General features: G+C 47.4%; 1 protein-coding gene across 10 annotated transcripts in view; it reads right to left on the bottom strand.

Moving 5' to 3' along the window:
- Positions 1-25,910, bottom strand: part of Wbp1l (WW domain binding protein 1 like) — a 64,948-nt gene that overhangs the window by 3,941 nt on the left and 35,097 nt on the right. For 5 of the 10 annotated variants that reach the window (XM_038328095.2, XM_038328110.2, XM_038328135.2 and 2 more), the window contains 2 exons: positions 10,730-10,832; positions 1,280-1,441 (listed from right to left, as the gene is read on the bottom strand). In XM_038328095.2, coding sequence (XP_038184023.1) covers positions 1,280-1,441; positions 10,730-10,832 — 265 coding nt within the window. Of the gene's footprint in view, positions 1-1,279; positions 1,442-10,617; positions 10,833-25,910 lie in introns of all 10 variants that reach the window. The other 5 variants (XM_038328126.2, XM_038328152.2, XM_038328102.2 and 2 more) reach the window with 1 other exon arrangement.

The following is a 25,910-nucleotide window of genomic DNA, read 5'->3' as shown; positions in this document are numbered from 1 at the left end:
GAGTGTGAATCTATACACTTAGGCACAGTACCTAAGACTGCCAGAAGAGGGCGCTTGATGGCCTGACCCTGAGTTACTCTGATCTATGGTGGGGGAGAACTGAACTTGGGTCATAGGTAGGCTCTGTACACCCTCTCTCTTAACCGCTGAGCTGTCTCTCCAGTTCGGCCGAACACGCTGAATGCCATGAGGCTCAGACCGTCTATCTCATCCAAAACTGCAACAGCAGCTGCTAGCATCTTCTGAGCACTTACTGTATACACCCAAGGCGCCATGCTAAGCAGCTAACCCTCCAGCTATGAAAGTCCAAACATTTATGACACTATTATTTTGTGTAATGTACCCAATGGCTTTAGACAAGATGTCTGGTTGGGGCCTCCGTGGATCACATGAGAGCATGGTATGGGGAATTCCAGAATCAGGATTTCAGTTACGTCACCAAGTTTCTGTCTATCTCTTTCATTGAGACTCTATAAGGAACCCACATGGCAGCACGTCAAACAGGAGGGTTCAGGTAGATGAGTGCCAGATCCAAAGCCACTAAAATTATACATATTTCCATTGACTATATGCCTTTAAAAAATCCAGAGGGTTGGAGAGATGGCTCAGATGTTAAGAGCACTACCTACTCTTCTAGAGGTCCTGAGTTCAATTCCCAGCTCCTACATGGTGGCTCACAACCATCTATAATGAGATCTGGTGCCCTACATGCCAGAACCCTACATACATAATAATTTTTTTTCCTTTTGGTTTTTCGAGACAGGGTTTCTCTGTAGCTTTGGAGCCTGTCCTGGAACTAGCTCTTGTAGACCAGGCTGGCCTCGAACTCACAGAGATCCTCCTGCCTCTGCCTCCTGTTGCACTACTACTGCCTGGCAATAAACAAATCTTTTTTTTTTTAAAATCTACTTCAAGGCCATTCTTGGGCTCCATATAACGAATTTGAGGCCAGTGTGGGCTACATGAGACCCTATATTAGTTTATGTATATAATATATATATATATGCATGTGTATATATAATATACATTCGTATATGTGTATATGTGGCCTGTTAAAGGATCAGAGATCTAGCTGTTATGAGCCTGGGAATGGCCCTGAGGACTTAGAGACCACGACCACAGCCTGATCCACTGTGTGATTCTCTACTTGAGAGACCCTGGGTGCGGCAATAGAGGGCAACCTTCGCCAGGCGTCCTGGCCACTGATGGACCATTCGGGTACAGGCTCTGTGCGACTAAGGCCCTAAGGGTGGGGTATGGTGACCTGGGCTGAACATACTGAAGTAAAATGGCAGCGCTGAGTAATTGTGGGCTTCCCGGTAGGCGATCAGGTTGATTTCATGTTGCCGCTGCTGGGCCTGAAGGCGGTGCTTGGCTCGGCGGTGGTGGCAGACGCAGCAGCAGCTCAGGATGATGACAACGGTCCACACTAGCCAAAACCCTGGGAGTTGGGGAGGCAAGACAGAGAGGCACACACACAATGAGGACCGGCGAGACGGGGCGGCTCGCTATCAAGGTCTAGACGGTACCCTCACGGCTGGGCAGACAGTACCCTCACCCTGTCACTTTACGTCAAGCCACACATTCAAAAAAAATTTTTTTAAAAAATATTTATTTATTGAGTATGTATACTGTGTTCTGCATGTGTCCCTCCAGGCCAGAAGAGGGCACCAGATCTCATTATAGATGGTTGTGAGCCAACATGTGGGAATTGAACTCAAGACCTCTGAAAGAAGAGGTCAGTGCTCTTAACCTCTCAGCCATCTCTCCAGCCCCCTTAAAAATCTTTTTGCTACAGGGAAATATGCTCAGGACAAAAGGAGGGGAATGGGAAGGTGAGGAGGGTCAAGCCATCAATCACTTCAGCACACTGACAGGATCTGTGTTTTAAATGAGGCGGGCACTAATAAGAGATCCTAGACAAAATACTTGAGACTTTCTAGGTGCCTATTTCCCTTCTCTATCCCAACCCAGAAGGTCTGCAATTGCGGGGGATTTCAGAGCAGCCTATCACATAAGAATTCTACAGCCGGGCAGTGGTGGGTGGGCCCATGCTTTTAGTCCCAGCATTTGGGAGGCAGAGGCACGTGAATCTCTGTGAGTTCAAGGCCATTCTGGTCTACAAAGTGAGTTCCAGGTCAGTCAGAGCTGTTTCAGAGAAACCCTGAAATCTTAGGGTTCACCTGATGAGAGACAAGCTGAGGCTTTTCCCATGTGCCTCTGTAAACCACAATCACTAAAGAGAGGTGGAAAAGTTTTAATTGCCTCAGGCCCTCTCTTCCCTAGAGAGTGTAAATGACTTCCCGCATTATCTATAATTCGGTAGAATTCCATCTCCCACTGCCGCAACAACTCACTACTCCCCCTCCCGCCACTATTCCTTAAACCTGTAAGGGCAGAGGACACCGGCCACTTCCCTTCCTTCCTCCACTCCAAGGCGTGTGGAGTAGACGTCCATAGCTCTCTCATTTCCCACTGCCTCAGGAGAACCCAGTATGAGAACACCTCCTCAATTCTGAACAGAAAAGTCTTTTCAACACTTAAAAAAAAAATAATGGTACACTTTTGCTTAAATATATACAGACATCTATGGGAGAAAGACTGGAAGGAAAAACACAAGAATAACGACCTCTTAAAAATGTATATAGCTGGGTGGTGGCGCACACCTTTAATCCCAGCACTTGGGAGGCGGAGGCAGGTGGACCCCTCTGTGAATTCGGGGCCAACTTGGTCTACAGAGCGAGTTCCAGGATGGCCAAGACTGTTATATAGAGAAACTTTGTCTTAGAAAATCAAAAATAAATAAATGAATAAATAAATAGATATACAATAAATAATTAAAAATGTATACGTGTGAGTGCTTGCTTGCCTGGTGCCCTTGTTGGTCAGGAGGGAGTTGCCTCCCCTGGAAATAGAGTTACAGACATTGTGAGAATCCAGGCAGATGGTGGGATCTGAACCCAGGTCTCCACAAGAGCAGCAAGTGCCCTTAACCACTAAGCCCTCTATCTCTCCAGCCCCAAATAACGAGAGAGCATTATGAGAAATTTAAGCTTTTTTTCTTTCTCTTTTCTTTGTCTGTTTGTTTGTTTTTGAGGGTTTCTCTGAGTAGCCCTGGTTGTCCTGGAATTCACCCTGTAGACCAGGCTAGCCTCAAACTCAGAGAGATCCTCCTGCCTCTGCCTCCTGAGTGCTGGGGTGAAAGGCCTGGGCCACCACCTTCCAGCTATCTTTGTTTTTCCAAATGATACATTTATTTCTAAAAAGTACTGTGTAGGGCGGATTTGACAAAAACGCATATGTGCATGCACGAGATTGTGAAACATCTTTTAAATTACCCTATGTGTGTATAATGTATCGGTGTAGAGGTATGGATGACATGCATGTGTGTGTAAAGGTCAGGGAATAACCTAGGTGTGTGCAGAGGTCAGAGGATAATTTATGAGTGTTTATTAACACCATAAAGTAACCTCCCCTTTAGAGACAGGGTCTCACATGGTATAGGCTGGCCTTGAAGTCTTGATCCTCCCATCCCTACCTCCCAAGGGCTAGAATACAGGTGTGTGCCACCACTCCTGGCTGATCCCAATGCTTTCTATATGACTTTTTTGTTCTCATTATTTTAATTTTAGTAAGGTTAATGAAGCCATAGAATGGCAATAAATGTAATTAATTTAACTTAAAATATGAAGTGTGCTAATAGCCTAATATGTTGCCATTATCTTAAGTTGCCATAGTTTAATTGTATTTAATAAGCCATATTTGGAGGCTTTTTTAAAAAAATTATTTATTACATATATTCTGCCTGCATGTGTACCTGCACCCAGAAGAGGGCACCAGATTTCATTATAGATGGTTGTGAGCCACCATGTGATTGCTGGGAATTGAACTCAGGACCTCTAGAAGAATCAGTGCTCTTAACTGAGCCATCTCTCTAGCCCCTCCCCCCGGGGGAGGGGCTTATTTGTTTACGACAGGGCCTCACTATATAGGCCAAGCTGGCATCAATACCTTCCTTCCTCCGAGTGCTGAAATTACAAGCGTCCAGAGCATACTCTGTGCACAGCATACTGATACTACTTATAGACGACACATAATACAATATATTGTTTTTCTTTTCATAAAAGTACAAACGTGTGTGTGTGTGTGTGTGTGTGTGTGTGTGGTTTGTGGAGAACAACTATGGGGTGTCAGTCCTAGGCTGTCGGCCTGGAAGCTAGCACGCCTTTACCCCGTGAGCCATCTCTCTGGCCCAGAAGAGGGCACTGCACCCACTGGAGCTGGAGTTACAGCTGTGACCGGAACTCCAGTCAGGCGAGAGCAGCAAGTGCTCGTCACAGCTGAACAAACTATCTCTCTAGGCCAGTGGTTCTCAACCTTCCTAATGCTGCAACCCTTCAGAACATTTCCTCATGTTGTGGTGACCACCAATCATAAAATTATTTTTGTTGCTGCTTCATCACTGTGATTTTGCTACTGAGCAATGTTCTCGGTTCCTGAGACCATAGGGGAAGTGTTTTCCGATGGTCAAGACCAACAGGTTGAGAATCACTGCTCTAGGTCACCATTTTCTTTCCCCTGGGATTGAATGCTAAGTGGGCATCATGCCCTCTGGTCCCTGTTCCTACGCCCACCCCACAGCTCGACTTTAAAATCAGTAACTAATGTTATTTTTACTTGGATCATTTCCCCAATATTTCCCCATCTTATACATTTTCTATACTACACTACACGTGATCCAAGGCATTATTCTCAGCTTCTGTGACCTTTTTTCCTTCATTTCCCTCATGAAGGAAAGTAAAGAAAATCTCAGCCGGGCATAGTGACACATGCCTGTAACCTGTACTCCAGCAGGCCAATCTCAGTTCAGAGTCAACCTGGGCCATCTCAGCAAACAAGAGAAATCCCACACCCCACCTTTCACATTCACCAAAGATTCCTGATTCTCTACCTTTGGGTGCACAGGTTGAACTTTCTGACCTCTATGTGTGGGGGGGAATATGGGACTAATTCCACCCACAGCCAGAAATCATAAGTGCATGCCATTGAGAGACTAGAATGTTTCTTATATGACACCTCCCGTCGGGTTTCCATCAGCATTCCAGACAGTAGTTTCTGGTTCTAGGCTGTGAGACACACTCAAGCGGGAAAGAAGCCCCCATTCCACCTTCAGTGGACATACAGTAACAATGAGAAAGAAACCTGTCAGGTTTGGTCACTAGGATTTTGGACGTGTGTTCCAGGACACCTAGCCTACCCTGACCGCCACAGTGTGCCTACAGCGTTTACTACTCAAGTTTAAGTATTTATCAGGAGTCATTTAAAAGGCTGTGTTACATTTTTGTTTATTCTATGCACATGGATAAAGGTCAGAGGTCAACTGGGTAGAATTGGTTCCACCATGACAGTCTGGGATCAGCAGTTACCAGCTGAGCCATCTTATCGACCTCGTGAGGATTCTTAAATGAAGTCTTGATATAAAACAATGCAGAGGCTGGGCGGTGGTGGCGCACACCTTTAATCCCAGCACTCGGGAGGCAGAGGCAGGCGGATCTCTGAGTTCGAGGCCAGCCTGGTCTACAAGAGCTAGTTCCAGGACAGGCTCTAGAAACTACAGGGAAACCCTGTCTCGAAAAACCAAAAATAATAATAATAATAATAATAAAGAAAAAAATGCAGATACCCTCTTAACTGAAGTAGCATAGGAAAAACTTCCTTTTTTTCCCCCCAAAAAAACACAAAATGGAAAGATTAGGAAGCCCAACAGGCACATGGGGGAGAAGGAAATGAAGGTAAGTGACCATCAGTAAAACTCCTTACGTCCACTTTCTCTTCTCTCTCTCTCTTTCATGGTCCTGGGACAGAAATCAGGACCTCGTTCATGCTGGGGCACATGCTCACCAGCAAGCCACGTGCGCGGCCTTGGCCCATACTGCCCACCTGACACACGGGAAAGGGAACTATCTCTACCACGTCCCAGCTGTGCGATGTCACCTTGGTCTCAGACTGGATAAACCGTATCTGAGTGTCTAACAAGAAAGCACAGGAGAATTGTGGGGCTCGAAACAAGGGCAAACACAAGGAGCAGAAGAGGTCCTGCAGCACACTGGCCGTCAACCTGGGGACAGAGAAACGGGCATCGGGCCGGCCCCATCTGCTGGAACAGCAGACAGGACATTCTGACACAGCCAGCGTAGACTGAACTGTCCTAGGAATCACGCTGGTCATGGCTGTAAACTGACTTTAAGCAGTGATAGGATATTCGATTAGTTCCAAGGGACTAACTTTAAAATTTAGCTAGGTTTCAGAAATACGAGAAGGTGGGTTTTACTGGTTTTGTTTTTGAGGCAGGATGCAGCCTCAAATTTAGGGCAATCTGAGTGCTAGGATTACAGGTGTGTGCTACCAGGCCTAGCAGAAAGAAATTTTTGAGAAACTAAACCAATCAAACTCATAGAAGAGTACAGAACTAAACAAAAAAGACTCTCTACCCTATGTCCTCAAATACACGCCAGCCAAGGACTCCTCCCTGCCTCCCCACGTCATGGCCTTGCTGCGTGCAGCATGTGTCAGGCTAAGCTAAATGGAAACCATGTTTGTAAAAACAATCACAGTCCCATGTAGGAGCTGAGTCACGTGCCCCAGAGTTCATGACAGACTTGGGAAAAGGCCACTCCTCAACTGACAGGAAATTCCCAGCCAGGGAGCCACAGCATACTTAGCTCCTTCCTCTCACAGGACAGGGGAGACTCCCTTGGCTCTGACCGTTCTTACTGGGAACTCCTGCCCTGATGCTGCTGGAAATCTCTGAATTTGGGAAATGAAGATTCCAGAACTATACTATCATCTGAATTGTCCTATAGGGGTGACCACAGCTACACAGGTTCAAATCCCAGTTCTCAATGACCTGTGACCCTGGGGGCTTTGTGTCCATTCTTCTTGCCTGTAAAATGGGAGAACAATGGTCCAACAACTCTGATCATTTTAAGGCCCGAGAGAACACATATGAACTGCTCCAAGCCATGCCTGTGTATCGAGCAATCTCTGGCTTATTATTATAACTGTTGCTGTTACAGGCTAATCACAGATGGCAAGGATTTCCTTGAAATCCTCTTTGACCCCACCCTGAAAACCATTCCATAAAAAACATGGGTTAGGATCAAGTCCAAAGTCTGCTTCGAGGTTCCGTTCTTGGCAAAATTCTGTGGAAAAATCAGGCCACTCCTATTGATTGAGCCCCTGCTGTGAACAAGGTGCTGTGTCCGCTGATAGGAGCTGTTGTGCTCTGAACATCCTGCCCGTGTCCAGGGCACTGGGCCACCAGGGAGCTGTGCTTCAGCAGGGGCTTGGAGGGGAGCTCCCTGACAGCCAATGTACTCAAGAGCTAAAGGCCATAAGTTGGCCTTGATATCACCTTAACTGTCCTTCGAAGATAAACTAAAAAGAAATAAAATTAACTGTACTTGTGCATGGTTGGAACATCAATCCCATAGTGCCTCACAAATATGGACAGCTCCTCATACATTAAGTAAAATAACACAGTGAGTGAGTATTAGCCCGTTAGCATTAAGTGGGTTGCTAACGGTCTCTTTCATGTCGTCCCAGGAAACGACTTGAGTAAAATTCCTCCAAATCACGTCAGGGACAGAAAGTTCAACACTGACTTCTCCTGGGAGATGTGGTCTGGAGAATGGCCAGGGGCCTCAGACCAGAACCCGGAACGCTGGCTTCATGGTTTTTGTTTGTTTGGTTGGTTTTTTTTTTTTTTTTTTTGGTTTTTTCGAGACAGGGTTTCCCTGTAGTTTCTAGAGCCTGTCCTGGAGCTAGCTCTTGTAGACCAGGCTGGCCTCGAACTCAGAGATCCGCCTGCCTCTGCCTCCCGAGTGCTGGGATTAAAGGCGTGCGCCACCACCGCCCAGCCTTGGTTGGTTTTTTTTACTTTGAGGGTACTCCTGGATTTCTGGAGTCTCCTTGCTCCATCTGTTTCAGGGACATTAAGCATGCAGAGAAGCTCTCTGGGACCCTGTGACCTGTGCCCCTCCTCCTTCCAGCTCAGCCCTTAGACAACCTGAGATGGAGAGAGGTAGCCACTTCTCAGGTACTAACAACAGAGTGATTCCTGAATGCCTCCAGCCTCCAGGCGAGCAGACAACCTGAGTACCCCACAGGTGCAGACGACCTTACAATATCGCTATCTATACAAGTTTCCTATATCCCACCTCTCCCAGGCAAGCCCCACAGGCTCGGGACGTGGGTCTCTCCTACAGTGTCTTGGTTAAGAGCAGTCTCCAGTATTTGTATACGTCCTCTTGACCCTCGAGGAGCACTCAAAGGCCACCTTGTCCACACATGCCACCCAGATCTTGTCTGGACAAAGCAAATTCCCTCTGAACGGGAGCAAGCAGACGTGGCATTCACCCCATACTTCTGTGCTGCTAGCCCACACGGCATCGCCTCCTGGTTTGACTACTTCCCAAAGTGAGAGTTATGTATGCCCCACCCATTTCTGAGTTAGAAGATGCCATGGCATCAATTAAGAGCCTGCTAGAATTGCAAACTCTCAGGTCTAGCTCATATGTAGGGCCTGGAAGACTGTGTTTAAATAAGCCTCTGCCTCGCACCCAGCCTAAAACCCCTGGAATACAGGTTTGCGGAATGACTGGCAGCAGAGTGAATCCAAGCACAAACCGGTTTCTATGGTCTCAGGCAATGTGCTGGTCAAACAGGAACATCTCTTCCCACCTCACACGGGCCCAGGGCCTGGTTCAGGTTACAGCAACCCGAAAACTTGCTGGACAAAACTCAAGGTCAGCATGTGCCCGTGGGCTGTGGGGCTGTACATTGTGTGTACGTCAGTCCCTAGGACACAGGCAAAATTAGTTCAGCAGAGGTAAAAGGGCTGGTGGGAACGGCATTTCCCCCAGGGCCTTTCTTGTGAAATGAAGAGGTGCCTCGTCTGACCTTGCCAATGATCACTGGCTCAGTTTTCTCTCCTACAGAAAGGGGGGCAAGAGGTAGGAAACCAACTCAATGCCAGTTACTTTTGCATTTCTGGCAAAATTGAAAGGCAGTGAGAGGGAACATGGGTTACAACCACAAGAAGTGTATTTTTTCAGCACTTGGGAGGAAGAGGTAACAAAATTTAGAGCTCTTGGTCAGCCTGAGCTACACTGCAATTTCCAGGCCAACTATATACAAAAAAATATATCTTAAAAAAACAAACAAACAAAAAAACCAACAAAAGAACATGTGTTGTTTTGCTGAGAACTTCATAGCTCGATCCAACCCTCCAGCCCCCTCCTGTGCACTTCTTGAAAAAGCTAGGCCCCAAATAAGGAGGAAGACCTAAGAATCTCATAAGAGGGTCAGAAAAATGTGCACTGGGCATCTCCGGCCCAAGAAGTCACTACTGGGCACAGGCCTGTGGTCTCCATCCTCAAGCTCCCCCACCCCCACCGCACACCCGGAATTGGAAAGCCTTGCCACTTGTACAGGGAGGCTGCTCTCTCTCTGTTGGACCTCCCCAGATGACTGTGGACAGAAATGAGACAGAAGCCCCTCTTCCCAGACAATCTTCCTGTCACTTGCTTCTCCCGGCCCTTGCCACTGGCCCACCTCTTGGCCCGGGCTTTGCTCTCCCCCACAGCCCAGGAGGCTCTGTCAATCTGAGATGGGGCCATTAGCAACCCCGCTTCTTTCCGTAAGCGGTGCCGGCTGGGCCCAGGCCCCAGAAAAACAAGCTGGAGCTCTGTGCTTCTTGGCAGCCCAACTTCGCCTTTTGTTTTGACAAGGGGTGGAAGGGAGAATTTGAACCCTGTGGTTATCTGCATTTTAAAACATTTAAACACAGCGAGTCCACCTGCTTGGCACTCGGCACCGTTTAGCCAGTTTCTCAGCCCTGCACCTTCTAAACCAGCAATTCTGTACCCTCCTTTGGCTTATATACACGGGAGCTTGGTGGGGATCTCGACACCCTGTCCTTACCCGCACTCCACTCCTGTAGATCGGGTGGCCTTAGTCCTGGAAAGGGAAGGGTAAGGAAGAGGTCCTATTTGAGGACCCACCCATGCTGGCTTTCAGAGACCATGCATTTCACAGGGAGAGACACTTCCCAGCCAGGAGTCAAATCTCCTTGCCAGATCAAATACTGGTCCTAGCTGTTTTCCTACCATATCACTGACTGGGAGGAGTGGGTGAGGAGAGAGGGCAGGAAAGGCCCATAGGGAACAGTGGGAGTAAGGGCATGGTTTGACAGGCCAGTCCAATGTCTGGTTTTCTACGGAGCAGGGGTGAGGGCTCAGAATCGTCTGGGCAAACAGTCCGCGGTTGTTTCTTTTGAGAAGCAGCTGTGGGAACCTCGGCTGCGTCAGTCACCTGAGCCTGCTTTCCCCTGCGGACTCCCATCCTCCCACTCTGTCTGGCCGTCAACACTGTCTCATTTGAGTTCTAAAACGATCAGGGTACAAAGTGTGTTGGGCAAAAGCCCTGTCTGACAACCTTGACCTCTGGAGAGGCAGAATGCGTTCCCATCTTCAGCCCACAGTGCCCAGAGGGTACCCAAGCCCTCCTCCTCTAGAAAGGAATCACTTCCGCAACCCGGAAGCAGATGCTACTCACCAACACTGTCCCCAAGAGAATCAGAAAAGGCTGGCCAGCCCGCGGTTTCCCAAGGAGCAGAGGCAGTAACCGGGACCCTGGGACGCCAAGAACCCCCTGGGCAAGGACTTACACCAGAGTTCATAGTAGTAGTTGCAGCACTGAGACTGTCCACAGCAGTGTCCTGTGTCACAGATGTAGCTTTGATTGTTGGTACCCACACAGGCTTCCTTATCCTACAAAAGCAAGAAGCAATGGAGCAGGTTATGCTACAGCGTGTACCCACTGCCTGCCTTCTCCCTCCCCCCTTAACTCGGTCATCTGTTTGTCTGTCTCCCGAACACCCGTTAGGGAAACAAGATTTTTAAAAAAGAAAAAACACCTGACCACAGTAGAGTTTAGAAAAACAAAGGTTGATTTATTAGGGAAGGGTCATAAAACACAAAGCCACTTGGTAAAAAATGAGGCTCCCCTCAGACAGGACAGGGGAGGGAGGGTAAGGGGGCATACTCTATGTCTAAGGAAAAACAGTTCATGTTTAGTGCCAAACTCAGTTGCTAGGAAGGTGACGATCCCCCTGTCATGAACAGTAAATGAAATCACTTTCTGTAAAACTTTCCGGAATACTGAATGCAAACAGGATGCTAGAATCACCATCTAGTCAGTCATTCCAATCTCCCTTCCAAACTCCCTCCCAGACTGCTAACAGTAAGATTCAGAAGATGGTTTCAGAAGTAAGATTCAGAAGCAAACATGGGCTGGGGATGTAGCACAGTTGGCAGAATACTTGACTAGAATGCATGAAACCATGTGTTCAAACCCATCACTGCATAAACCACAGGTGATGGTGTTGCGAGATATTCGGTCACACTGTGAACCCCAAGTTTGCACTTGCATTAATTAAATAAAATTAATCTTGGGTCAGGAGGCTGCATCAGCAACTAACTGACAGAAAGCAATCTCAGAGCATCAGCGGGCATCCAGAAGATGGGAGAGAAGCACCAGAAGTAGCCGGGAGGAATTTGGAGTGGTGCTGCTTTTCTTTGGCAGAGCTGAAGGATGCTCTCTTTGGCAGATGACGCCAGCAAGGAGAGAAAGTTAGCTAGCTAGCTGCTACTCAACCTCTCTGAGCTAGCAGGTTTTCACCCCAGCCTTTGAATCTCAAGTCTTATTTATAAATAGAGTAATAGAGATTTAGTTAAAGCTACCTTAGCAGCAGCAACAGAGCTAGTGTCAATGGGAACAGAATTCCCACCAGGTTGCTGCCTGAAAGGCTAAGCTGCTGCCAGAAAAGCAGGCTGGTGACTGCAATTGCTGGCGGAAATAACAGTAGATTAAGTCATAGCCATTGTGCTGAAGTTAAGACAGGATGGTGGTGGCGCACGCCTTTAATCCCAGCACTTGGGAGGCAGAGGATCTCTGTGAGTTCAAGGCCAGTCTGTTCCAGTTCCAACTAGAGCTAGTTCCAAGAAAGCTAGGGCTATAACACAGAGAAACCCTGTCTCAAAAAACAAAACAACAAAAACAAAACCCAACATGATATTGCACACCTGTGGTCCCAGGACTTAGGGGGCAGGGGTAGGAAGCTCAGAAGTTAAGGTCACCCTAGGCTACACATGACCCTACCACAAACAAACCCAAAAACAAACCCCGAATAAACAGATACACAAAACAAAACCACAAAATCATTTCCTCTGAGTCTTTACAAAAAAAAAAAAAAGTGGCAAACCTATTCAGGAGGCCTAGAAACTTCAATTTCCTAGAGCATTTTTACTTATTGGATGATGTCTTGAAAGTCCTGACTTGATCCATGATTCACATGGTCCCTCATCAGGGCAGTTACATAAAGGGCATCGCCGAGCAAACACTTTGCCAAATTCTATTCATAGCATTAGTGGACGAGGATGGGAGTGAACGTTTTCAAAAATCTATTTCCCACTAAAGCTATGAATTGCCAACCAGGCATGGTGGCTACATGTGTAAGCCTAAATTTCTGGAGGCTGAGGCAGGAGAACTGCTTTGAGCTCAAGACCAGCTTGGGCTTCACAGTGAGCAGAGTCCATCTTAGGATATAGTATCTGTGTCAAAGAGGAGGCAGAGGCTGGAGATAACTCAGTTGGCAGTGTGCCTGCTGTGTAAGCGTTAGGAACTAAGTTTGGATCCCTACGACCCACATAAAAACCTGGGCATGGTGGTGCGCTTCTGTAATTCCAGCAACATGGTAGGGATAGGTGCAAGAGGGGGAGCCTATCACAACGCACAGGCCCTGATGGAGACAGGAAGATGCCTGGGGCTTGCCAGCTAACCAGCCTCGCTGATTTGGTAAACACCATGAGCAGTGAGAGACCATCATTCAAAAAATGAAGTGGAGGAGCTGGAGAGATAGTTCCGTGGTTAGGGGCACTGGCTTGTTCTTCCAGAGGACCTGGGTTCAATTCCCAGCACAGACAAGGCAGCTCACAACTGTCTGTAACTCCAGTTCCAGGGCTTCTGATGCCCTCACACAGACATACATGCAGGCAAAACACCAGTGAGCATAAAATAAATTATCTATTAAAAAAATAGCCGGGCCGTGGTGGTGCACGCCTTTAATCCCAGCACCCGGGAGGCAGAGGCAGGCGGATCTCTGAGTTCGAGGCCAGTCTGGTCTACAAGAGCTAGTTCCAGGACAGGCTCTAGAAACTACAGGGAAACCCTGTCTCGAAAAACCAATAAATAAATAAATAAATAAATAAATAAATAAATAAATAAAGTGGAGTGTAACTGAGAAAGACAGTAAATGTCAGTCTCTAACCTTCCCATGCACACACGCGCACAGACACCCTAACTGGTACACACATACCTCACACACACACGCACACGCACACACACACACACACACACAAATGAAGCAACATACTAACCAACCTTAACCTCCGCTAATAAGTATTTTGAGCAACTTCACGCATGTATGATGAAACTTACGCAAACCATCTGCCATACCTGGCTTTCGGTGTTTCATTTACTATCATCGGTCTGTGCCATCTTGGGTAAGTGGAACACAGAGATAAATAAAACATTGTTCCTAACTTTAACAAGCTCAAAGTTATGAAGAAAAACCCTGCTCAAGCAAAGAAACGCAACCTGATGGGTTACATTTGCATCCACTGCCCCTGCCCACTGGCATTCACCCCGGCAGACGGCTGCCAGGGGAAACTCAAGTCACATGGCCAGCTCTAGCCTTACTACATTGGCTTCAAGCATGAACAAAGCATTCTGGTGAGCATCTAGAGGCCAGGCAGCTACAGGAGGAGACAGGAGAACGGGCACAAGTATGTACCAGATCCTTTCGCAGGTCACATCTCTTCCACACACCCTTAGGGCTCCCACAGCTCTTTAAAGTCTTCTACCCAGGCCAGCAAGATGACCCAATGGGTAAACTGAGTCTGAGTTTGATCCTCCAAACCCACGATGGGAGGAGAGCGCCAACTCACGGAAGTTGTCCTCTGACATCTGTCTATGTGCTGTGACATGTGCGTACTCACACACACACACACAATAAGTGTGTATACCCATACACACACACAAAAAGAGAAGTCAACACTAATTTTAAGAAAGAACTCTTGCACCTCAGGATGAACAAGCTCCGAAGGAAGCCACAAAAGGGCAGTAAAGGCTGACAGCAAGTCTCGCAGCATTGCAGAGTTCTTTATTCTCGCGTCCTGAGCCCAGTGAAAACAGGATGCAGGATGCTATCTAGCAAGCGGCCGTCTGACCGGAGGCCTCTGAGAGGCATGGTGCATGTGGAGACAGCAGAGTTGTGCTTGCTACGTTCCCAGAACCCAGCCACTCTGGCTTCAGAGCAAACCACTCCTTTAATGAGGATATCAAGTCTCTTCGAGTTCACCAAGTCCTGCCAAAGCCGTTCTTTTGACACTAGCTTGAAAAGCAAGTTTAAAGTATTCATGTAGCTTTAAAACAGGGCATGCTTCCTCTCCCCCAGCAAATACATCCAGAGAGCCTTCTGCCTGGGGAAAACCCACCAGATGAGGCACAGGCGGTTACATGACCAGTGTGACAAACACACTTGAAATCTAAACAAGTAACACCCTCATGACCTACTGGTGTCAGCTCTGCCCTTGGCTCCTCCACTCTCCTGTCAGAAACAGGACCCCCCTCCACTCTGCCTTGCTGCTGGGCTCCAGTGCAGAGCTTGCTGTCCTCGCACCCCTTAACCCAGTTCCTCAAACTCGCTTTAAGTCAACTGCCTGGCCCACCCCGTGCCTGCTCCGCACCAGTCCTTCAACCCCAGAGGCAGGACACACCTGCACTCTGCACCAGTCTTGTTCTAGAGAACTGCCCCTCTGCGGAATGAGAAAGCAAAGGAGACCGGCAATGAAGAAGACAGGGTGTGGGCTCAGAGGCTGTTAGCATGCAAGACACAAAGGAGGACAAAGGAGGGTTACAGGGATGAGAAGTGGGCCCCGCCAGCCAGACCTGTGGTAGGAAAAAACCTGGCAGGCTTAGATTCCACCTCAGTCCTGCCACTTCAGGGGAACAAGACTCTGGGCAAGTGACATGACTGCCCTACAGTTAATGCAACCTGTAACATCTTCAACCTTAGGCTTTTTGGTTTGGTTGTTTGGTTGTTTGGGTGCTGGGAATGGAACTCAAGGTCTTGTGCATGCTAAGTTCAGGCTCTGTCTGGTTTCTTCAAACTCCCTGCCTCATCCCACCTCCAACACGGCATCCACAAGTCAATGGTAAGAGTTCATAAACTCCATGGCTCCTCTCACTCAAGCCAACAGCCAAGAGCCCAGCCAGAGGTCACCACTGAGGGGGACTCAAAGACCACTTGTAGGTCAGCACCCACAGAGTTCAAGTAGTTAAGAGTGAGAACAAAGCCACATTCCTGCACGAAGTTTATTTAATACGCAGCCTCGGAAGGCTGGTTCTCCAGGCGACTATCAGCATTGTTCCGTGAGCCCTGGTTACTGCTGGGCATGGAGGACCATCCAAACAGTACTTCGTCCTACCCGGCATCAGCAAAAACAGGACAGGCTGCTGCGGTCTGTGGGGCTCGTCACACACACAAGACACTAGAGAACATACAATAGGATGGTCTAAAATTCCCAGCCCTCCCCATGACTCGCCACGCTCCCCCCAGGCCTCTTCAAGCGCAGGACGCTCATGCTGTAAACGTCTCTCCCATTCCCTTTTCCAGAGGGCAAACTGGAGAACGGACTTTGATTTTCCTGAGGCTTGGAACCTTGTCTTCTCGGTCCCGCTCCCTTCCCAGGACATCACATGCTACGATGAGCAACGGTCACGTGATCTCTCCCCACAAAAGCAGCAGGCTGAGGGGATGGGAACTGCTGTGGCAAGCACTGTTAGGTGCCAGCGCTGCTCTAAATGCTTTTCGCGGGTCCTTTATTGAGACTTCAAAGGAACTATGAAGTAAGCAGAGACAGGGAGCAGAGGGCCCAAAGCCACAATGCAAGGAAGGGACCCCATCAAGCTCGCATGACTCCAGACCCGAGCTTTCCACCACCCGGCCTCCTGTGGAGGCTGGGCCTCTTCTGCGACTCTCCCATCCTTAGCTGCTGAGACGAAATCTCGAGTCAAACAAGTATCAAGGATTTGCTTTTGACGGAAATGACAAAGGCCCAGCTCTTGTAGACGTCTACTTGGGAACAGTGTACCTCACCTACACCAAGCAATGAGAAGGGGGACATGCCCAAGATCCTCCCTTCTGAGCTCAAAATGCCAGGCTCTGACACAACAGGGAGTAGAAGAGTAGGAGCTGACCCCAGCCAGGGATGGAAGCGTGCAAGCCCCGCCCCTTCCTTTCTGCAAAGCGTGCAAGCCACACACACACCACCACCCCTTCTGCAGCCTTTACTCCTTTACTGACAGCCTTGAGCTGGGGTGGGGGACACATGGCAAGTGAAAAAAGCCTCCCACTGTAGGAGGATCTTTAAAGCATCTAATAAAAGGCGATGAAATCATCACAGGCGTAACCGCGATGGAGCACACAGATGCGAAGGCCAATCAAGGCAGTCTAGATGGCTTCTGGGAGGAAGGTAAGCTTCACTTGGGACGGAAAGGATGATTAGAAAGTGTGTAACTACAGGAAAGGCCTGAGAAGAACTTTCCAGGATAAAAATGCCCTCAGCAAACGTCTTTGGCTAGGAGATGGCTGGAGAAGTAGGGAGGTTAGGTGAGCCAGGGCTTAACAACCCAGGGAGAAGACAGACAGACTGACATTTTTAAGGTTACTTTCAGCCTCCTCAGATACTGCAGGCACATGGTGCACACACATACATTCAGGCGAAAACCTATACACATAAAATAAAAATAACAAAATGAAAAAGAAAGAAAGAAAGGAAGGAGGGAAGGAGGAAGGGAGGGAGGGAGAGAAAAAGAAAGAAAGAATCTGCAGTTACCCTTTCCTGGAAAGACAATGAAAAGTCCACATAGAAAAGAAAAGAAAAGAAAGAAAAGAAAAGAAAAGAAAAGAAAAGAAAAGGAAGGTAAGAGGCAGAGCATATCAAAAAGGAACTGTAAAACCTAAGTGTTCTTGGGGCTGGAGAGATGGCTCTGTGGTCAAGAGCACCGACTGCTCTTCCGGAGGACAGGGGTTCAATTCCTAGCACCACATAATGGCTCACAACCATCTGTAACTCCAGTGCCAGGAGATCCAATGTCCCCTCTGGCCTCCGAGGGCACCGCACACACATGGTGCACAGACATGCATGCAGGCATTACCCCCACCCCCCATTTTTAGAAAGTGCTGTTACGCTGAGTCCTTCACCTTAAGGACGCAGTGGTGAACTAGCAATCTCTCTTCCATGTGTACAGCCCTGGCACGGCTCACTGTGAGCAGCTCCAAGAGACACCAAACAAAACAGAGGGGCACAAAGACGAAGCAATTGAAGCCAACACAGGACTGGCGAGAACACTCTAACAATGAGAAAAAGGCTGAACAGTGCATCTTTTGCACATAAGCAAAAAATTATCTCATTTCTTTAGTGGCGACATAAGCTGTGGGGCTAATGGTGTCCTAAACAGTTTCCACGTCTTGTAGTTGCTATTCTTAGCTGAGCCACGGGAAAGGTCAATTTAATCAACATGAGAACTTTCTCAGTGCCACTGGGCAGTAAGGGTTCTTCAGGCATGGTTTTAATTTGCCAGTTTATGGGGCTGGAAAACCCTGGGAGCAACTGGCTGATGCCAACGTCATCTTCAGATCCTTAGAAAAACACTGAAGTCTTAAAGGTTAAGAGGGAAAAATAGGATAACTGAAGTCCTTTATTGGATGCAGAAGTATTCAGGATACCAGCTGTCTTGGCTGTCTCATAAGAATAACAGGGAAGTGCCCACTTCTGGCTCTCCCCGGTGCCCCAAAATCACTTAGCTATGCACCAAATGCCCTCATCTGCCAGGCAATGTGTGGGCAGAGGCACGAGCAGGACAGCAAGGACAGCAGGCAAAAGGTCTACTCTGAAATACTGGCTACACGGCAGGAGCGTTTTCATTAGATGCTGAGCCTGCAAGGAAGAGCTCCAGGAACCAGAAATTACAGAGGGAAACTAGAAACCACGCTCAGAATTGAGGCTGGACCTTTCCGGTTGCCCTGAAAAGTGAGTTAGTTTGGTGATTTGGGGTCAATCTGAAATAGGGAAGTGGAACTGAGACCCAGCATATAAAGATGGGATCCACTGAGCATGGTGGTACACTTCTTTAGTCCCAGAAACCGGGAGGCACAACTGTTCTCAAATATGGTCTATGTAGTATGTTCCAGGACAGGCAAGGCTACAGAGCAGGACTCTGTCTAAACAAATCACAAAAAGATAGAGCCTTCATAGGAAAACAGAGGTCAGAAGAAATAGAAGAGCCGATAGTACAAAGTGGGAATGAAGAAGATCTGAGTGGAGACAGAGACAGTTTCCTCTAATCCAGCATGAGGCTGGACTCGCAGCCTGAAGATCTTTAAACTACAAATGCAATAAAAATGGTTTCCGAGCCGAGCATGATGCTCTTGACTGCTGGGATCAGGCAAACAGTCATGAGTCTGGCTACATAGTGAGGCCTTGTCTCTGAAAGAAAGTGTCCCTGGGCTGGCAAGATGGCTTAGTGGGTGCAGGTGCTTGCTGCCAAGCCTGCCAGCCTGAGTTAATCCCCAGGACCCACACAGTGGAAGGGGATAACTAACTCCGGATGCACTGCAAGGCGGAGCTCCCAGGCTAGTACCAGCCCTGTGACTCTATACGTGACACTAACATGCTATCCGGGGACAAATGAGAAATAAAGGTTCTAGCTGAACGGTCGTGTGTTTGTGTGTCAGGAGGACAAGGGGTCAATGGTGCTGGCTAGTTTCATGTCAAATTGACATAAGGTACAGTCATTTTGGAAGTCAAGTCAGAAAACGTTGCTCCTGGACTGGTCCGTGGGCAAGACTGTAGTGCATTTTCTTAATGGATGACTAATGCAGCCAGCTCACTGTCAGCTTTGCCACCCCTGGGCTGGGTGTCCAGGATGTGTAAGAAAGTGGGCTGGGCAAGGCACAGGAGCGAGCCAGGAAGCAGTACCCCTCCACAACTTCAGCATCAATTCCTGTCTCCAGATTCCAGCCCTAACTTCCTTCCATGATGATCTGTGATGTGGACCCCTGAGCTGAAGTAAACCCTTTACTCCCCAAGTTGCTTTTGGCCATGGAATTTTATCACAGCAGAAACTCTAAGACACATGGTAAGGGGTCCCACAAAGAAGGCTCGACTGAAGATGGGTTTACAAATAAAATACAAAATACGTAAAAACACGATCCATCACAACAAATGATAGGATAATAGCAGCTGGGAGGAAAAGGAACTCATGATAACAGAGTGCTCAGAGAAGACCTATGTAGGAGGTTGCAGCCAGGTGTGGTCACTTACACCCCTAATTCCAGAACTCAGCAAGCTGAGGCAGGAGGATCATCATGAATAAAAAGCTAGCCTGGGATACAGGGTAAGGTCCTTTCGAGGAAAAGGACAGAAGGGAAGGAGTGTAAGAAACTGGTTCAACAGGAAAAGCACATGCAATATGAGTCCTCGAGCACAGTCTACAAAGCACAGAGACCCAGCAGGTATGCTGGTAATCCCAGCACTAGGGAACCAGGACAAGTGGATCACTAGGCTCTGTGCCCATCAAAGACTTTCCAAGGCTCTCCTCTGGCCTTCATGCATGTGCGCACACACGTGTGGCATGCACACCCTTGTACGTTGTGCACGCACACCTTTGTACATTTGTGCATCGGCACATGAACACACGCAAATCAAAAATGAAGTTTCAAATAATTAAAGCCCAAAAGGAAGAATAAACTATGAAAAAAGAATACAAGCAAAGGAAAGCTGGCAACCAATGCTTATTTTGGCAGCACAAAATAATGCTACAAAAATCAGAAGGGCCCCTGAGCAAGTACAACAAGCAAAGTCATAAAGCACTCTGAGTCTTTGGGAAGAGCAAGAGTGAGGCCCAGCAGCAGCGGTGCACACCTTTAATCCCAGCAGTTAGGAGGCAGAGGCAGGTGGATCTCTATAAATTCAAGGCCAGCCTGGTCTACAGAGTGGTTCCAGGATAGCCAGGGTGGGTTACACAGAGAAATTTTATCTTGAAAAACCAAAAGGAAAAAAGAAGAATGATTGAGGAGAGAGAGAGAGAGAGAGAGAGAGAGAGAGAGAGAGAGAGAGAGAGAGAGAGAGAGAGAGAGAGAGAGAGAGAGGCTGATTTGGAAAAACCATCTATTACAGTAAAAATGCAGGGCCGCTGAGGTGACATCAATGGATAGGGCACTTGTCACTAAGACTAATGACCTTAGTTCCATCCCTGGAACCCACATGGTAGGAGGCAAGAAGACTTCTACACGCAGGCTTCCTACCTACATATAAATAATAATAGTAGTAATAATAATAATAATAATAATAATAATAACAATAATAATAATAACTTTCAATAGATGGGTTACACAGAGATTTAACAAAGTTAAAAAGAGAATTAATAAACCAGGGAGCAGATTTGAGAAAATTACCCAGCAAAGTGCGCTTTTCTCGATTGGAAAAAAACATGGACAGGGAAGGCAACAGAATGCTCAGGAAGAAAAGATGAGCCATATTCGGAGACAACTGGAAACAAGTCCAGAACAGTTACAATGTGGAATCTGGGGTGGTAATGAAGATATCTAGGTTCGTTTTATGAAATTACAGAACAATAAAGAAGATTTGAGATACACTCTCATTATCCAATAAAAGTAAAATTTAAAGAGTAAAAAGTTTTACAAAGATAACACGACAGCCAAAGAGGACAAAGATTTAGGTGGAGTTCAGGAAGCGCAGGGGATGGCAGCATCTGAACTAAGCCCTGAAGGACAAGGAGACACTGGCTTACACTGACGTCAGGAACACTGCTCTAGGCAGGTACGTGTACTGCACATGGTGTTTCAAGGACCAGAAAGAGGGCTGGTGTGGATGGGTGCAGGGAATCTCGAGGGCAGGGTTCCTACACTTTGCACAACCCCTCTGGCGATGCTCAGAACGCTGCTGCAGCAAATTCCTCCCTTAGGTTATGGAGATTTTAAAGACAATATTTTTGAAACTCTCACATTTACTTTCCAACTATACAGTAAACAACAAAATAATTTTATTTTCCATTCTTGAACCTAGGAATGACCCTCTAGAAACAGACTCACTGGCAAAGAGGTCTCCTGCTACAGGGACTGAAACCAAAGGAGAACAAGGCTTCCTCAACAAGACAGATGTGAACAAGAGAGTGCTAAACCCTGACAACACGGGACCTTCAGGGCCAGCTCTCTAGGTCCTCAGAGAGCCATAGGTGCTTATGAAAATTATTCTCAGCCAGGTGGTGGTGGTGTATGCCTTTAATCCCAGCACTTGGGAGGTAGGGACAAGCAGATCTCTGTGAGTTCGAGGCCAACCTGGTCTACAAGAGCTAGTTCCAGGACAGGATCCAAAAGAGAAACTCTGTCTCAAAAATAACCAAAAAAAAATGAAAGAAAGAAAGGAAAGGAAAGGAAAGGAAGGAAGGAAGGAAGGAAGGAAGGAAGAAAGAAAGAAAGAAAGAAAGAAAGAAAGAAAGAAAGAAAGAAAGAAAGAAAATTAGTCTCGGGCTGGAGAGATGGCTCAGTGGTTAAGAGCGCTGGCTGCTTTTCCAGAGGTCCTGAGTTCAATTCCCAGCAAAGCTCACAACCATCTGAAATGAGATCTGTTGCCCTCTTCTGGCGTGTGGGCATACATGGAGGCAGAATGTTGTATACATAATAAATAAATAAATCTTAAGAAAAAAAGAAAAGAAAATTATTCTCTAAACCTATACAGATTTACCTTGTGTGACACTGGAGGAGGGGGGAAGAGGCGGTGAATTGAGACAGTCTCACTCAATAGTCTTACAACTCATTATGTAGACCAGGCTGGCTTTGAACTCACAGGAACCCACTTGCCTCTACCTCTCAATTGCTGGGATTAAAAATGTGCACCACCATGCCCTGCTACCTGTACTTTTAACAACCACGAAGTAAAGACCGTGTTATCGTCCCTAACATGAAGGATGCAATTTGAGGCTACACAAAGAGCTAAGAGAAGAGGGACACTCGGGGGACACTTTGAACAGGTAGAAGGAATAAGCAAGGGGGTTCCTGGCCTGCTGATTCTTCAGTCTTAGTCTACCTTCCTTTCTTCCATGTGAGACTGTCACATATTAATTTTGCAGCCTCCACAGTATATACCGTGTCTGGAAATTATTTTTTAAGCTTTGTTAACACAAGATAACTCTCATTCTTTCTGACAGAGCAAGCCACTGCAGGAAGTTAGCCAAGTCTCAGCCTTGTGTGTGCACTGGAGAACACATGGACTTTTGAGCTGTTTGGCGCAATTCAGCATTTCCCCAAAGACCAAACAGCCTGAGCTACGCAAGAATCTCCCTGAACAGAGGCAGAGTCCACCGACAGGATTCTCACAGCTGCAGTCTGACGAGTGCTTCACCCTAAGGCTCCATCTGCACTCTAGATACAAAGTCCCCTAGTGGGTAAACCAGTGACGCACTAGAGAGAGCGCTGAAGTGACAGATGCGTGCTGGCCTTTATGTGGGCGCCGGGGATCTCCCAGGTTCCCCTCAGGTACTGATTAATGTAGAGTGAGGACCTCTGGGATCGCTGACTAAAAATTGTCCTTGTTTTTGGAGACAGGGTTTCTCTGTGTACTTGGAACTCACTTTGTAGACCAGGCTGGCCTCAAACTCGGAGACCTGCCTACCTCTACTTCCTGAACGCAGGGATTAAAGGTATGGGCCACCACTACTTGGCTGAAATTTTTTCCCTGGTAGCACAGGCCTATAATCCTAGCTCCTGCAAGGCAGAGGCAGGAGGATGAGGAGTTCCAGGCCATCCTTAGCTACATATCAAGTTTGAGGCCAGCCTGGGCTATATGAAACTGTCTTAAACATACATACATACATACATACATACACACATACACAAATATTTAAAAATGAAAAATAAGTGCCAGAGTCCAGCTCCAGCAGGGCTCAGATCCCAGAGATGCTTGCTGAACTTGGCACTGTCGTCTCAGGAAAAATGCCACCATCAATTAACAGCCACTTTTGTACCTAAATCATTGAGCCAGTCTGCTCTCAACCTTGCCTGTGGCTAAACTACTGTACAATTTGAGTAGAAAGTCCTTTTTTCAATAAATGAGCAGCCATCCTGATTCACCCTCAGATCCTGCCACAGCCGAGTCTACGTCTCCTTTTGGGACGGCTTGACTGCTAAGAGCAGCTGTTGCTCTTGAGGAAGTCCTGGGTGTGATTCCCAGTACCCACACGGCAACCCACAGCTGTCAGTCTACTTCAGTGGACACTAGGTCCATATGTGACGCTCAAACACATGCAGGCAGAACACAAACACAAAATTTAAAAAATAAATAAACTTTTAAAAAAGTAAATACAACTGCCTGGGTTATGCATGTCATATATATTCAAGTTTGAGACCCACTGTCTTGGATGCGCACTAAGCATCCAGTAAATAGTCCATACTTTTCATAACAGATGAGGACTAATGATCCCTCTAGAACCCCAAACACGCCCAAAAGTTACCCACCAGAGCACATAAAACCATTTATTTACCCTCTGTCCCATTCCGTAAAAAAAACACAATAAATCATAAATATGCATTTTAAAAATAAATGACACGTTCATTCGGAACACTCCCACCTGGACAATGTTGCTACTGCTGAAGCCACATCATAACTGGGTCCTCATTAAACAGCCCCCAAACGGAGCAGCAAGCAGAGAGATTAAAATCCATTTCCTGTGTTGCTATTAGGAACCTGAACAACATCCTCACAAAGAGTCACCTGACCCTAGAGGAAAATCCCAGAGTGAAAATCCAAAGTTGCAACACACCCCAAGGTTTTCTTGAAGTCCACTCGGTAAGGTCCCCCCCCCCCGCCCCCTCTGGGGGTTCAGCCCTTATTACGTTGAAATAAACAGGCTGGAGGCAGGGGTGCTAGCAGTGTGCAAGCAGGGGCGCAGGCAGGGGTGCAGGCAGCTGTTCGTTGTCTATTTTTGACCATACCAGGTAACTTTACCTTTTCTTTTTAAATCATTTATATTCGTTTTATGTATATGATTGTTTTGCCTATATGTACGTATGTACGCCACACTGAGTGCCCGGTGCCTGCAGCGGTCAGAGGAGGTTGTCTGATCCCCTGGAACTGGAGTTGTGAGCTGCCATGTTGGTGCCTGGAACAGAACCTGGGTCTTCTGGAAGAGCAACGAGTGCTCTTAACCGCTGAGCCGTCTCTCCAGCCAGATCCAGCTATTCACACAGGTGCCTGGGGACTTTGCTGACTGAGCCACCTTCCCAGTCCTTATTTTTCATTTAAAGAAGAAGGAAAGGAAGGACGCTTGGGGGCAGGGAGCACCAAGATTTTAAAGTAAAAAATACCCATATAAGAAAAGAAATACAGGGGTTAGAGAGATGTTTCGGCAGGTAAGAGTGCTCGTTGCTCTTCCAGAAGGACCAGGGTTCAATTCCCAGCACCCTCATCAGGTGGCTCACAATCACTAGGGACCCCAGTTTCATAGGAACCAATGCAGTGCCTTCTGGTGGCCCCCATGGGCACCTGTACACAATCACAGACTTATACATATAAATAATAAAAATAAAAGCAAATCGTAAAATATTTATTTTGGATTCAGGAGGCAGAGGCAGGTGGATCTCTGTGAGCTCGAGGCCAGCCTGGACAGTCAAGGCTGCACATACAGTGAGATCCCATACCAAAAAGTAAAACAAAGTACTACCACCAACAATAAAAATCAACAGAAAAAGCTAATGTTTCAATTTTTATTGCTGAAAAGATCCCTAAACATTCAAGATCGGGGTTGGGGATGTAGCTTGGTTGGCGAAGTGCTCGTTTCACATGGGCTCAGTCCTTAGCACAACACAAAGCCGGGCACAGGGACCAAGAATCCCAGGAAGAGTGTAGCTCAAGATCACCTCTGTGAGTCTGAGGCTTGTCTGGACTACCCTACCTCAAAAAGTGAGGGGACTGGGAAGACGGCTCAGTCAGCAAAGTGTTACCAGTGCAAGCACAAGGACCTGAACTTAGTCCTCAGAACCCACGTGAAAAGCTGGACACTGTGGCACACACTTGTGATCCCAGGGCTAGGAAGGCAGCGACGGGAAGACCCCTGAGACTTTCCAGCCAGTAAGCCTAATCAGTGAGCCCCCTGTCTCAAAAACCACAGTGGGCCAGTGCCAAGCAAGGACATTTAAGGTTGGCCTCTGACCCCCTCCCCTACAGCCATCTGAGCATCCCCACCACACACACAGAAAGGGTCAAGCAATCAAGTTCATCTTGCCCCTTCACAAGTACAATCTAAATGAATAAAATTCAGTGTGTGTGTGTGTGTGTGTGTGTGTGTGTGTGTGTGTGTGCGCACGCGCGCGCCTCACCTGGGCATGACTACTGAGGCATTCTCAGCCTCGGTCACCCGTCACCCCTAAATGACTTGTAACTCAGAAAAGCCCCTGGGGTCATTTCTCCAAATGGTGACATGTATACACATAAAAATTCACACTTGCATGGGGCACTCAAGCTCCTCACACCTCTTAACCCGCTTGCCCTTGTCACCTGTAAAAGGTCAAAAGTGCCACCAACTGAGAGACCCAACCCTGAGATCACCCAGTTCATCAGTGACTTTATAGAACCCTGAAAAGGGCTCTTGGTCAAACAAAACCCCTCCCTCCCTTCTTTAGATCTATTTTTATGCACATGGGTATC

Source organism: Arvicola amphibius, chromosome 1, assembly GCF_903992535.2.
Source record: "Arvicola amphibius chromosome 1, mArvAmp1.2, whole genome shotgun sequence".
Taxonomy (NCBI): Eukaryota; Metazoa; Chordata; class Mammalia; order Rodentia; family Cricetidae; genus Arvicola; species Arvicola amphibius.
The sequence above is the reverse complement of the archived record's forward strand: the minus strand, read 5'-3'. Positions and strand labels throughout refer to the sequence as shown.